At 40.2% G+C, this 15,560-nt stretch overlaps 1 protein-coding gene across 1 annotated transcript in view; it reads right to left on the bottom strand.

Moving 5' to 3' along the window:
* The window catches only part of LOC134578072 (uncharacterized), a 125,505-nt gene that overhangs the window by 25,385 nt on the left and 84,560 nt on the right, over positions 1 to 15,560 (bottom strand). The window contains exon 13 of the mRNA XM_063437046.1: positions 13,643 to 13,744. Coding sequence (XP_063293116.1) covers positions 13,643 to 13,744 — 102 coding nt within the window. The remainder of the gene's footprint in view (positions 1 to 13,642; positions 13,745 to 15,560) is intronic.

Raw genomic sequence — 15,560 nt, 5'->3', positions numbered from 1 at the left:
TCTAATTTTTAAATAATGAGACATAGATATATATGAATATACAGATTATAAACCTGCAGTGATTTGCAGAAGTTGCAGAAGTGTCTGCAGCTGTATGCAAACCCCTTGACCTCTGACATTCAAGGACAAATCTATACCTCCTTGTTTGACTGTGCTAATATTTGTACTGCGTTCAGACATATTTCTGGGCACACACTTCACAAAACCCCACCTTTGACATCTTTCGCAGGCATGCAGGTGAATAGTTGATATGCACATATATAGAAACAGGCATATATACATATTAAACATGTGCAAAAATTTGTTGTAAGCGATTCGTCAGAATAATATTCCTAGCAAATTTCAGAAGAAATTATTCCGAAAATCCAGTTAGTTCACAAACTAACCAAACGTTTGCATCCAACAATTGCCGGGAACTTTATACTGATAAATTGATTAAGACAATTTTATGCACATGTATATACACATGTACGCACACAAATAAGCTTAAACAAGCTCACATTCTAAAGGAAGTGAGGTTTAGAAAGGAAGCTTCATTTATCTGCAATTTACACCATTAAATACAACTATAAAAACCACCAGGATGGTTTTTCCTCTCTACTCCTATAATGCAGTTTACAATGTGCTAAGCATGTATGTTTTATATAAGGTGCACACAGAAACAGCTCACACATCCCCTGTACTGTAAAGTGCCATATATAGCTTTTTTCAAACTTTTACAAATATTTGGCATGGAGCCCCTGGCATCCATACTTGCTGAAGTCACATCATTAATTTGAAGTGGTCTGTATGTGCAGCGTTTTGCTTTGAAATTCTGCACATACAGAGATTAACCCCCTTTCTGCCGGTTAGTTGTAACTTGGACTCGGCAATGTAAAGGAGGTGAGAATGAGTTTTTTTTTTGTTTTTTTTTTACTTTGGAGGAGCGGACCACCTCGGAAAGGATTACTCTAACCAAACCCATTGTTTTGTTAAAACACTTTTTTGGGGGGAAGAATAACCCTTTAATGTACCATGTTACTGTAAAGCAACGTGTGAAGTGCCAAGTGTTTTAGTGATATATAAATAGAGACTTTCTAACTAGAACAACCACCTCTACTGTAATATACCCTGGGAAGTACTACAAAACCTCTTGGCAAAACATAAATAAAATATAGACACATTCACTGTATACCTCCTGTACCTTTCTTTCACTGTAATTAGCTAAGTGCACCTAATGGCGCTATATATAATTAAATATACATACAATATTATGTATGGAAGCTTGCCTGGAGACAGTGGCAGAAATACAGGAATCCCACTAATCTTCATTCTGACTCCTAGGGCAATGATGTCTAAGTTTGGCACTGAACACACCTGTGAACTATCACTACCTTGGGGGACACTGAGGTCACAATATGTCCTGACTTATACTAATGCGACAAGCAGACATGAGCTACCAAGCTCAATGACCTACTATAAATACTAAAATCTATGGTGGAGGATAAAACGGTATCCGAAATATTTCCCATGTATAAAGTGTAAATCTCAAAAATGCTATTTTGTTTTGTTATAGAAAAAGATATAGGACTATATGCTTAGAAAACGATATAGGACTACATGCGTTGGGTATTCCTTCAAAAGTGATGTATGCATGCACCCTTAAAGCACCCACTCACAAGCACTGTATGTAAATAAAATTACCAGTTCCCTTTTAATTTGTACCAGATTCTAGATTCCTCCTACGCAGGATTATTCATTAGACTGTGAATCCTTTAGAATGACCAGAGAATTTAATATTTGACATAGCAGACACAGAAAAACAAAATCTCCAATCCAGTATTTTCCCTAAAGTTTGAAATACTCTGGTCACTTCCCCACAATTCCTGGTTTAGTCAATCCTTGTAACCAAACAGTTTTTATTTAGAGACAGGACATATAACCACAGAACCATATTCTAGAAACTTTGTAATCTAATGCCTGTGACATAGTGAGCAGGATGAAAATAAAGTCTAGGGGCAATAAAAAGAAATGATAAGGCTATCTAAAATGATACGCAATAGAGCTAATCTAAGAAAAACAGCACCATACCAACGTCTTTGCTATCAGCAAGATCAAAGTATTCAATTTATTTTATAATCAAATTATCTGAAAGCAAGCCTCTGCTATCTGGGTTATAATGCTTTAATCATTCCGAAAGCCATAGTTTATATGAAATATATTGGTCGTCTGGAGCAATCACTATGATACAAACTATGGTAAGAAATGTTTCAACATTCAGTTTGGAAGAATTCCATCCTACATGAGGAGCTTGGATATAGAAGTCTTTCAAATGTTGCTTGAGCTCTCACGTGCACTTTACTCATCGAGGAATAAATGTTGGGCTTGAGAAAGGCTGCTGTATCAGGTGAAATTATGGTGGGTGTCTAGGGTTGACAACAGAGGGAGTTTGAGCCCTGAATGTGTGGCCCTAAAGCCCCAGATATTTTCCCCCATATCTGCAGGAACAGCACAACCTTACCATTAACCACCAGTCTATGCAGAGAGGTGACTTTATGGACTGGAGTGCAGAAAGAGGAACCCAGAGAGCCTCTGGTCTCTCCCTTTGTCTGGATCTGATCGGATATATTGCTAACATGAGCGCTGGACTGCATGATATATATATATATATATATATATATATATATATATATATATATATATATCAGAGCAAGGCCATAATATCTCCAGCACACACACACACACACACACACAATGCCTTCCCTACCCATATAATGCATCATCAAAAATACACTACATTCTGCACACACTGCATCCACTAAATTTCACACACACGTGCTGCATCCGCAATAAACACACACTACAGCACCTATATAGTTGTGGAGTTCTGTTATACACTATGTGTAATGTGTGTGCACATTACTGTAAGATTCTGTGCTTGTGTGTATCGGTGTGTGCCTGTAAGTATCTATCGGCGCCTGTCTGTGTTTGCCTTTGTGCCTGTGCTTGTGCATGTCTGTGATTGCCCATCTATGTATGTGTATTTGTTACTAACGGAGCCTGCCAAGAGGTATGTTAAGATGTGGGGTGGAGTGTCCCAATAATTGCTACTATATGTATCTTAGTCCTCTTCGGGGTTTAGCTGCCCTGGAACACGGAGCATCTACTTCATCGTTTTCCAAGAGAGTGCAGTCTCTTTTTGTGATGATTACCATGGGTAAAATCACAGCACAAAATCAATGTAATTATAATGCACTAAAAAGTGATATAGGACTTTTTCATAAATATACAAAAACATTGGGAAAGAAAGGACCTTTTAAAGAATTTATATTTCTATATAAAACTCACTATGCACGAAATGTTGCAAGACAATACTTTTTTTTTAATTATTATTTTAAATCTTTATACATTTATTGGTATAATTATACAGAAATTCGGGATGACAAATTGCTTGCATGTTCAAATAAGGGGAAGAAAATAAATAAATAGGATAAATAAAACAATCCATTTTAAAGAGTTGCTGGGAAAAGAAGAAAGAAAAAAAAAAAAAAAGCTGGGGGACCGATCAGTCTCTATGGAGTCTCATAGCCTGAAGGTGTAAAGAAAAACTCACATTCCTCTTTCTTTGACTACACCATGCAATCAGTATCAGTTTACAAGGTGATTTAGGCAGCCAATCAATACACTGTTTACATTCAAAAAGAATCAGGCAACAATTGGCCAGTCTAAATAGGAGACACACCATGAACAGGAGCACATGCTCAAACAGAGTGGTTTAACCTTTTGAGTGCTGTAGTACCAACTTCATGGGGAAAAAAAAAATATATATGGAAAGAGAAAACTGCATTGAAAAATGTCAGTGTACTATCTGTTTATGGCTTCCATTTGATGGGAAAGTGACCCCTATTAGCAATGATTGACAGCAGAATATGACAGACTGAGGTTGTGTTAAGATTTGCAAGGAATGTCGAATTTCAGTCTTGACTCTAAGAAAGAGTAAAAAGCAAAAACAGCAGTGTCGCCTAAAGAAAATTAGCTTTCTCTATAAAAATAGTTCATATTCAGGATGACAAATTGAGATTTAAAAAAGAAAAAACTATTGCAACCAAATAGCCTCTTTAATCATGGGACCTTAGAAGAGACATCTCATGCAAGTAGATCCGATAGGTCTCCAATCTTGCAGTTGTGCTTTACAGAACCACCTTGTTTTACCTGTCTAAATATCATTTTTACATACTTCATGGAGGCACAAAAGAAAAGCTACCCTGTAGTATGAGTCATGTATAAACTGAAGAAGGGAAATCGTTTAATTAAACATTTAGACATCTTTAAGGAACTGCATTTATTTTTTTACTGGTGTCCCTAGTGCAGCACTGGGTAGCGTCTGTTTGTTGATCTGTTTTTTTTGTTGCTGTTTTTATCTTATGAACGCTCGTTGGATCTCAGACTTTTGCTGTTATTAAATATTAAAGGACCGTTATACAAACTTACTACATAGATTTGAATAAACAAAAGAAAAAAAAAAATCTGAGAGATCAAAACACAGAGCACAAAGCATATCAAGTTACACACAGTATCTCTACTGCTCTAGCAAATCTTCCCACAAGGGAGTTCTTAAAAAGGAACTCCTACACAGATGTTTACGTAAGGAAATCAACAGAATCAGCGGTGCCAATCTGTTTATTTCTGGAATAAACAGTGGCCGCGTTTTCCTGTTTAATGATAACATAATATTTTGCTGCACTTGCGTTTGTCACCGCCGCCATGTTTTCAGCCACCGAAACAATGTATTTTTCTGTTGTCTGCCCAGTGATGGACAAATTATTATCATCCTAGACCAGGGGTGGGGAACCTTCGGCTCTCCAGATGTTTTGGACTACATCTCCCTTGATGCTTTGCTAGCATTATGCCTGTAAGAGCATTATGGGAGATGTAGTCCAAAACATCCGGAGGGCCGAAGGTTCCCCACCCCTGACCTATCTTAAATAAATTATATAGTGATGCTCATAAGTTGGATTGCAAACCTTTGTAGAACTACAATCCCCAGGATGCTTTTTAATTCCTCAGGCTGAAAACATCATGGGTTTTGCAGTTGCAACTGGGAATCATCCATTTTACAAACCAGGATTTGTGGAAACAGAGAGCAGATTTGCAAATGCTTCTGCAAAAACCCACTTCCACATACATCCAGTAGGGGTCACAATTGCACTAGAATGAGCTTACAAATAAGATTTCTGGACACACGTTTGGTGCAGTTTATGTAGGCTAAGGTATAGTTACACTGGGTACTTTTCTCAAATCGATTTAACTAATTAATATGAATTAATATAACAAAACGCTAGTTTTGCTCCATAAGCAGGTTTTGACCTTTACATCTTGCATCTTTTTATTTTATATTTTTTGCTCCAAAGTGCTACATATCTCCCAACATTTTAACTTGAAAACAGGGACACTTTCATTTTTGGGGGTGTGAGTGGGGGTGCGGCCACGGTCAGGGCTGTTCTGAGGTATTTTAGGTGACTTACTAATAGCAATTTATTCAACTAAAATGTAATGTAAATCTAATTTACACAGACTGATTTCTAAATACATTTACTGTAGTTTAAGGAAACGTTACTGTGAGTATTACTGCTGTGGAGCTCTGTTAAACACTCAGATACACCTGAATTACAGAGCTCCTAGAAAAGAGGGACATTAGGACAGAAAAGAGATAGAGAGGGATTTGGACCCTAAATAGGGACTGTCCCTTCTAAAGAGGGAAACTTGTGATGTATGCTTATGGGAGTTGTAGTTCATTTGTTGACTTTCTACAGCAGAACGCCGATAAACGGAACTACAATTCTCATAAAACAGAACTACTGTGCCCTTGAAGCTATTCTCATAGAAACATTCAGTTGTTTCCTTTCTCCTGTCTTCCCTACTGCGTCCTCACTACAGTTGTGTATCCGTGTTATTCAATTGTTGTTTTTAAATTACAATAAAAATATAAAATATTATAAATGTATTATAAAAGTAAAAATATAGAATGCAGTTTTCCATGACAACTGATTTCTTCTTTAACTCCTTAAGGACCAAACTTCTGGAATAAAAGGGAATCATGACATGTCACACATGTCATGTGTCCTTAAGGGGTTAAAGGAATACTTTAGTGTTAGGAATACAAAGATGTATTCTTCACAATAAAGTGTCACTCTGAAATGAGACACAAATCGTAATATACTTCTCAGCCTATAGCAAGATATTTACAAAAGATAAAGTGAATTTTCATTTCATTTTATCTTCAACCTGTAAAGGGAACAGAAAGGCCTAATCACTTCTGCTTTTAGGTGTGTCTGGGCATATAATTTGGATACGCCTAGGAACCTGTTTCTTTTGGGTTACACATTAAGATAAAGAAAACAGAGGTAAAGTAATTTTACGCACCTGGTGGCTATTTGCTAAGTAGTTAAATGTCCATTAAGATACCCAAACTACTTAATCTCAATTAAGTTGTCTGGGTGCAGTGGTCCTTTAGTTTTAACCCTGCATCGTAAAACATCACCGTTTAGTAGATATAGCGCCACTTACATTGTAGTGTTTAATACACCTGGAGTAGCTGTCTACCTGAAAGGCACTAGAGACGCTTCCACTGTGAGAACGGAGTCAAACTTGCTAACCTTCAATGGAAGCTCAGCGCTACCTCGCATGTGCTTTTAGTCTCTGTAAGGATCATTGGATTGGATTTAGAAGAGCCTGCACGGCTTCAGGGATTAGTTCTCGTCACCCGGAAAATTTATTTTTAGAAAAATGTTTTTCCCACAATTTTGATTTAGGGAGCCATGAATCTACATAAAGAACGCTATACTGAAAACAGGTTTGAATTCCTAACGATATAGTGTTCTTAAAACATACACAGAAAGGAGAGAAAACTATATTTAAAGGCCTGTGATTTAAAAATAGTCTTCCTACTGGTATGGACTCTGGAGCCATTTAATCAGGTTATCTGCCTTGTCTAAACATGAGCTTGAAATTGCAGATTCTCAAAAACATTTAAGAAGTGGTGAAACCAGTTTCCAGACAGACACTGTTTCAGTTTTTAACTTAAGAGGAAGTGGCCTAGGAATCCACCACAGAAAGGGCTTTATTTACTAAATACCAAACTGTGGTCAACTGAAAAACAGAATTTCAAAACTTAAAACAAAATTTTTTATGAATTAACAAATAAAGTGCTGAATTTGAAAATGTATCCAAATCGTATATGTTCATGGCTTGGCTATTTTAGCCCTAATTTTAATTGATTTGCTTTTTAATTCTCCACCCTTCGCTGTTTAGTTAAGATCAATTTATTTGGGAATTACATGATGTGCATATTTCTGGAACTCTAAATAAAGTAAAAGAAGAAATGAGAAGCTATTGTCAAACGCACCTTTTCTCTTTTCTTTTTAGCAATTAAATTTGCTGCCACTAGGTGTATGAGGAATGCGTAGGATCAGCTTACAACCTTTAACACCTATTAGACTTTCTGATGTTGAAAGAGAGAGAGAGGAAAAAAAAAATCAGGTCTGGAAAGGTCGTACTTTAAAAGCCGGGTTCTCAGCTAAAAAAATCCCCAGAGTTACTATGTTGACCTGACATTTTCCAAATGTTCTAGAAATGTTTCTAACAATTTTAATTGGCATATTTACACTTTCATGACCTATATCTTGTGATTAGATCATAGTAGATATTCAATATATGATACCTGACATACCCTTTCTCCTACTCTGCCACTTTTTTTGATTGCATTTTTGTTTTTGCCAACTGAAATGTGCAGTTCCACATCAGAACACTAGGGTAGGGTAAAACATAATATACAGTGATTTCTATCTAGATTTACCATACCAGCAGACCTTGTGATGAAGAGTATTAGTATGTATGTATTATTGGCATAATTAGCTGGAAGCATATACACCATGGCTTGCCTATCAGATTGAAGGGTGCATGGCAAATTTAAACTTGCCTTTAACAACTTTAAAAAAAAAAAAAAAAAATCTTACCATTAGGACTTCTAGGCAGTTTTTGACTTTTATAATTTTACTAAACACAGCACACTAAGAGACTGTTTGTAACTACCTTTGACCTCATCCCCCACCACCTCCTGTAGATTGCAAGTTCTTGGGCTGCCTCACTCGATTTGTTATTCATTGATTCTAGAATTTATTATTTATTTATAAAATATTTTACCAGGAAAGATACATTGAGATTTCTCTCGTTTTCAAGTATGTCCTGGGTCCACAAAACATTGCATTGATACATTATGGTACAATAAAATACAAAAACAATATTAAATACACAATATATACAATTATTATTTTTTTTTTATTCTTTATTTTTGTTGTGCGTAAGCTTATAACATTCGCTTAGGAGGTACCCCAAAGGCAATCCTCCAGCGCATTAAAACAGTTAAAACATAGAGGTACACGATACAACGAGCACTTTTTTGGTTTATAAACGTCAGCATGGCTAAACCGTTTTGTCATTAAAATAGAGTGCAAAGATAAATTCATGGGTAAGCTTGGACAGGCTTAGCAAAATAAGAGTAACAGTCTGGCTATACATGCTGCTTGAAACAATTTAGCTGAAGATCCTATGACTGTTGTTGGTCATACATTGCAAGCGATCAATATTGAGATAAGTAGGCTAGTTATGTCTCACTACCCGGCGACAGGCCAGCTGAGCCTACAAGGCATCTAAACAGGGTGGGGGCACTTAATGAGGTTTGCACAATTGTACATTAATAGTTACTCATGAGTTAACTTTAGATAAACATTATATATAAGAGATGAACCAGTAATCACAGGTTAAGCCAACATGTCTGTGCAATATTCCGATGCTTTGCATGCTATACCCTAGCGTGCATAAACATAAATTATAGCATGGCTCATTGGTTAGTTTTAGGTATTTGCCGTAGGGCCCAGAAAAAGTAACAAAAAACAAAAACAATAATAATCACTGGGTTGCTAGTCATATCACTAGGTTGCTGTTTCAACATATGGGTACCGCAAGCATTGTTTGCGTGTCCTGAGCGTATTTGAGGGCTGCTTAGCCGATGCCAAGAGCTTGGAGGCTGCAGGTACAGTACCGTGTGGATGCCCCTCCAGTTACTGGTACCTCTGTACCCTCGTGTTGTTCTGCTCGGGTTTCGGTTCCTGTCTTCGCCGGGCTTGTGGCTTCTTGATCTCTGCAATGTTTGCGGCTGATATCTCTGAGCAGGAGCCCTCCTGTGGCGCGATCTGCGCTTGGAGCAGCGGTGCTCACCAGAGTGCCATCTTTCGTTGCTACTGTGGAGAGACTTATTGGGCTGTCGGCGTTGCCGCTTTGGTCGTTGGACCGATGCGGCCTCTTCTCTGTCTGGGCTCTGCGTGAGGTTTGTGTCGGGTGCTTCCATTGGTCTTTGCTGCCCTTAGGCCTGAGTTGGGCCTGGGCGTGTGGGTCCCATGGTGTGGTATTCGCTTGTCTCCTCGCCATCTTGGCCCAGAATCGGGCGCAGCTTTTATCAAATTTTATTAGCCATGGCTCTGCATCCATAGGTTCCTGGCGGGGAGCCCACGTGGGGGTGTTTACTCGTAGAGTAGGCAGCTTGCCTGGTAGGCCGCAACCACTGGAGTTCCTGGTGCTTGTTAAAGTTCGCCTGAGCGAGTCAAAGGGCTCCAGTGGGCAGTGGAGTACGGACCGGGATGTCCCCCCCGGTCCAGGGGGGGGGGAACGGAGCTCTGTGTGGTCCTGCTGGGAGAGGGAGTCCGGGACAGGAGGTCGGCCGCCACTCCCGCCCGTAACCCTCGCTAGGCTGCAACCGCTCTTTAATGCTTTTGGCAGCCGGCATTCCGGTTTTCCGGAACGGAACACTCCAGCTGTCGTCTGTGGCGAGTAGAACCCTTTTTGGGTCCGGTTGTGAGCCGCAGGAGTCTCGATTCGTCGCTTGGGTGATCATTGTGCTTGAGAGCTCCTGTGAGTTGCGACCATCCGCCATGCTGGCCAGGCCCCGCCCCCAATATATACAAAATGTAACATAGAACAGAATTTAGACTCACAAGCATAATTTCTAGGCATATAAAGATACAATGAGCATCCATATGATGGTTGCAAAGTGTAGACTTGGTTGAAGTTCATTATACGGTGTTGTTTGTTTTTTAAATATTTTTTCATTAAAAACAAAGAAACATAGAAACATAGAATGTGACGGCAGATAAGAACCATTCGGCCCATCTAGTCTGCCCAGTTTTCTACTTACTTTCATTAGTCCCTGGTCTTATCTTATAGTTAGGATAGCCTTATGCCTATCCCACGCATGCTTAAACTCCTTTACTGTGTTAACCTCTACCACTTCAGCTGGAAGGCTATTCCATGCATCCACTACCCTCTCAGTAAAGTAATACTTCCTGATATTATTTTTAAACCTTTGTCCCTCTAATTTAAGACTATGTCCTCTTGTTGTGGTAGTTTTTCTTCTTTTAAATATAGTCTCCTCCTTTACTGTGTTGATTCCCTTTATGTATTTAAATGTTTCTATCATATCCCCCCTGTCTCATCTTTCCTCCAAGCTATACATGTTAAGATCCTTTAACCTTTCCTGGTAAGTTTTATCCTGCAATCCATGAATTAGTTTAGTAGCCCTTCTCTGAACTCGCTCTAAAGTATCAATATCCTTCTAAAGATACGGTCTCCAGTACTGTGTACAATACTCCAAGTGAGGTCTCACCAGTGTTCTGTACAATGGCATGAGCACTTCCCTCTTTCTACTGCTAATACCTCTCTCTATACAACCAAGCATTCTGCTAGCATTTCCTGCTGCTCTACAAACGATTGTTTTCCTCCACAAGCCCACGGTTCACTAAAAGTGTTTTGGTCCAATAATATGTCAGTACAGGATGCCACCATTTGCATTTCTGAGGGGAGTATGTTTGCGGTTACATTTCTACTGGTATTCCCATATAGCGCTGATGTGAAGAGTTCATGGAATGAGCTCAACAGCTCTACAGAAACTTAAGGTAGCATTGTTATTGGCTGAGTCACTTCCTGGTTTGAATGGAGCTCCATGCACAGGCTGCAAAGCATGATCATTTACAGCAAATGTAAGAAAAAGATTAAATTAGATTTTTTTTTTTTTACTTTTTATTATTTTTAAATTAATTGTTTTTGCATATAATTAATGACATATCTAAACAATGCATTAAAGAAACTATAGATCTCCTCTGTATATTATGTTACCTTAAAATTCATAATGTATGTTTTACGAAACTGAAAATCATGTTTTCAATTTTTAAGTTGTATGTCTGTATAAATTTATCATAAATAAAGGGGGACCATAAAAAATCTAAAGCTTATAATTTTAAGGCTCAACCCAGTGGGGGAATAAAACATTGGAGAGGGCTGAACGAGCACTCCCTTAGAGTGAGTGCTTTACATCAAACTTATCATGTGAACAGATCTGACAGCTGGAAACCTGGCTATCTGGTGATCCCCCAGCTGCCATTAGAATGGGGCTTTTGTTAAACAAATCGGCCAGGGCTGGCACAATAATGAGATAAGGAGAGGTTACCAATGTCAGGACTGGAAAATGTTATAAAAGATAAACAAATAAATGCAGTAGTGAAGCCATGAGCCCTTCGGCAATGTTGTTAAAAAAAAAAAAATACAGACAGATGACTCTACAGGAAAAGATGTTCACATAATTTTAGAATTATAATACATTTAAACATTTTAAAAATTAAAACAATAGAGAAAATATTTCAATTAGCTATCCTGATATGTATAAAATAGCAATGGCTGTCTTTATTGATTTGAATTTACAACCCGTGTTCCCAAAAGCACATACATATTCACTTAACTTCACAAAGGGGACCATACAGGTTCCGAAATAATCGCTTCTGTAAGCATACTCTGAAGTTTGGCCCTGAGACATACAGGGACAGCTGGCCCAGTGGCAGGGTGAGATGGCCGATCTCCCACCTGGGACCGTGCATCCCGACACAAATCTTCTCAGGCTCTGTTACCCCTCCCCTCCTCCCCCCCCCCCTGGACCGATGGGGTTTATCCCAGCCTCCACTGGGAACATTATCTACACTGCGGTAGCCACTTTATTCCTGGCTGTGCCTGAAACCACTTGGTGACCCCAAGATGGCCGCAGCACCAAAAAATTCTACTGAGTACAGTAGGCCCAGAGACCCTGGATTGGGTACAACATTTTGAGACAAGATTTGACGAGCTGTGACAAATCTTTTGGGCTCATATAGCCTGACGATCAAGCCATACTGCCTCACCTATTCGAAACAAGCGACAACCACAGAGCACTAATGCCGTGGCTTCACACCACCTTGACACACAGCAAAGCAGAGCTGACCCACGACCAGCTGGGCGAGACCCTGTCATAGTACCATTCATTCCAGGCCCCTTCATGTGATCATCTCCCCCAAGTCACTCCATGTCTCATTCCCCCCAAGCCACCTCCTGGGTCTCATTCCCCATCCCCAGCCCCCTCCTGGCTCTCATTCCCCATCCCCAGCCCCCTCCTGGGTCTCATTCCCCCCCAACCCCTTTCTGGGTCTCATTCCCCCTCCCCCCCCCCCCAACCCCTTTCTGGGTCTCATTTCCCTCCCCCCAAACTCTTTTTCTGGGTCTCATCCCCCCCCCCCTCAACCCTCTCCTGGGTCTCATTCCGCCCCCAACCCCCTCCTGGGTCTCATTCTCCCCAACCCCCTCCTGGGTCTCATTCCCCCAACCCCCTCATGTGTCTCATTCTCCCAGTCCCCCCATGTGTCTCATTCTCCCAGCCCCCACATGTGTCTCATTCTCCCAGCCCTCCCATGTGTCACATTCTCCTAGCCCTCCTATGTGTCACATTCTCCCAGCCCTCCTATGTGTCACATTCTCCCAGCCCTCCTATGTGTCACATTCTCCCAGCCCTTCCATGTCACATTCTCCCAGCCCTCCCATGTCACATTCTCCCAGCCCCCCCATGTGTCTCATTCTCCCAGCCCTCCTATGTGTCACATTCTCCCAGCCCTCCCATGTGTCTCATTCTCCCAGCCCTCCCATGTGTCACATTCTCCTAGCCCTCCTATGTGTCACATTCTCCCAGCCCTCCTATGTGTCACATTCTCCCAGCCCTTCCATGTCACATTCTCCCAGCCCTCCCATGTCACATTCTCCCAGCCCCCCCATGTGTCACATTCTCCCAGCCCCCCTATGTGTCACATTCTCCCAGCCCCCCCATGTGTCTCATTCTCCCAGCCCTCCTATGTGTCACATTCTCCCAGCCCTCCCATGTGTCTCATTCTCCCAGCCCTCCTATGTGTCACATTCTCCCAGCCCTCCTATGTGTCACATTCTCCCAGCCCTCCTATGTGTCACATTCTCCCAGCCCTCCCATGTGTCAATTCTCCCAGCCCTCCCATGTGTCACATTCTCCCAGTCCTCCCATGTCCTCTCATTTTCTCTCCTTCCACTCCCATGTGTCTTACCCGCCAGTGTTAAATTTGGCAGCAAATGCCAAATTTAGATGCCACCCGACACATAACGATTGTAGTGCATTGCTGGTATGACCTCACATCACCCGCTCACCTTATTACCTCAATTTTAAGAAATTCCCACGGTTAGAAGTTTAGCAAACAGACTGGATAAAGTAAAATGTATTTTGCTCACTTACCTTAGATCCATAGACAGTTGTAACTCTGGCACCAAGGGCATGGGTAAAAGCCATCATTGTAAAAGCAGCAGTCAATCCACCTTCAAATTCCATGTTAACAACCTGTAAAGTGAAAGACATGCACATTTTTATTTACAACTTTTTCATAATGTGTTCCTGGTGTTTTTCACTAAGGTCTGAATGAGATTAGCATCAAAACGCAATTACAATTCAGAGGAATTCAGTGTCTGCCAAAAAGCTCTATTGAAATATCAACATGAAAAAGTATAAGAAGTTTGATATTTATGACAATCTTAATACCCTCCACAATGCACAAGTGAAGAAGCTGTAGATGCACAGGTGTTTGATTTCTGTGGATTTGGTGAATTAAATTCTTTTAAAATTACAAGGAAAAACCTATAGAAAACAAACCAACTCTGTCTATGTTGTATTAATGGTCAAGGGGCAGGTAGGGAATTATGTTTTTCAAGGTAACTCCTGAGTGCTAGGGAAAATAAGGAACTTCTTGTAATGTGGTGAGTTACTTAATGCCTAGTAGTATCCAGCAGTCCCATGTTTCTTGGTTAACTTGTGGACAGAACAGAAGAAGATATTTTATCTTAAAAGTAAATGTGAGTTAATACGGAAAATTTTATCATACTTACCGTAATTTTCTTTTCCTGGCTATTATTCATGGCAGCATCACTTATGGGTAGCTCCGCCCCAATCAGGAACAGGACAGGACAAAATCAATTAATCCAGGCCAGACTGGGTATAAAAGGTCCCTCCTCCTTCTATCCCACAGTCTAGTCCCAAAGCTAAAATAATAAGGGAGGGTTGCTGATGCTGCCATGAATAATAGCCAGGAAAAGAAAATTACGGTAAGTATGATAAAATTTTCCGTATTCCTGGCTAATCATGGCAGCATCACTTATGGGTAATACCCAAGCTTATTCACCCATATTTTAAGAGCTCTGGACAAGGTGGTAAGGGCAATGGCTGGGTGTAATGCTGATCCCAAGGCCAGGTATGCCTTAATCAGGTCAGCGTCCAATCGCTTTTCCATTGGCTCCCTTAAATATGCCATTGAATCTATGGGAAGAGTCGTTCTTTTTGCCATGTGAATGACCGCTGCATCAATTTTCGGAACCGACATCCATGATTTGCAGTCCTCAGGAGCATATGGGTATAATCTAGGAATTTTGTTCTTTAAAGTTACCTTCCTCTCAGGTCTATTCCATTCTTCACCGATGACCTACTTGATGGCCGAATGTACTGGAAAAGAGGGTCTGTTAGGCTTCAGATCTCCAAAGTATCTGTCGGACTCCTTCTTCTCCCTGCTTTCTTCAGGAATTCTTAACGTGTCTCTGATAAGATAAACCAGTTTATCTACAGACCTGGAGTCCAGTGATTTTGAGTCACACTCATCCTCCTCTTCCTCAGAATAGTCTTCCATCATATCAGATTCCTCTTCTGATTCCACATAGCTTTCCACTCTGGGACGCTTAGAGATAGTCATCTTACTAGAGGCTTTAAACCCTTCAGCAATCGCTTCAGATATCCATTTCTTTAAGTCAGTCTGTGGGGAACTGTCTTTCGCTGCTTCCGTCAGGCAAGATCTGCACAAATTATTCCCTGGAGGAGCCACTTGGGTGCAGTTTGCACATCGGTTAGATTTCTCTCGATATTTTCTGGGAGAATTTTCTTGAGATTTTTCTGGGCTGAAATAGAGGCCAATATGAAATATATTATAGGCCTGTAATGGCACTCTTTTCCCCCCTTTAATATAAAAGAATATATGCGGCTCACCTATGTCTTCTAGAGCGAGATCTTGAGGCAGAGGGAGAAGCCATCTAGAAAATAATACGCTTATTGCAGAACCAATTTTAAAGAAAATTTTTGAAAAAAGTAAAGATAAAATAAATTAGGATTTTTACCT

The sequence above is a fragment of the Pelobates fuscus genome, chromosome 11 (assembly GCF_036172605.1).
Source record: "Pelobates fuscus isolate aPelFus1 chromosome 11, aPelFus1.pri, whole genome shotgun sequence".
Taxonomy (NCBI): Eukaryota; Metazoa; Chordata; class Amphibia; order Anura; family Pelobatidae; genus Pelobates; species Pelobates fuscus.
The sequence above is the reverse complement of the archived record's forward strand: the minus strand, read 5'-3'. Positions and strand labels throughout refer to the sequence as shown.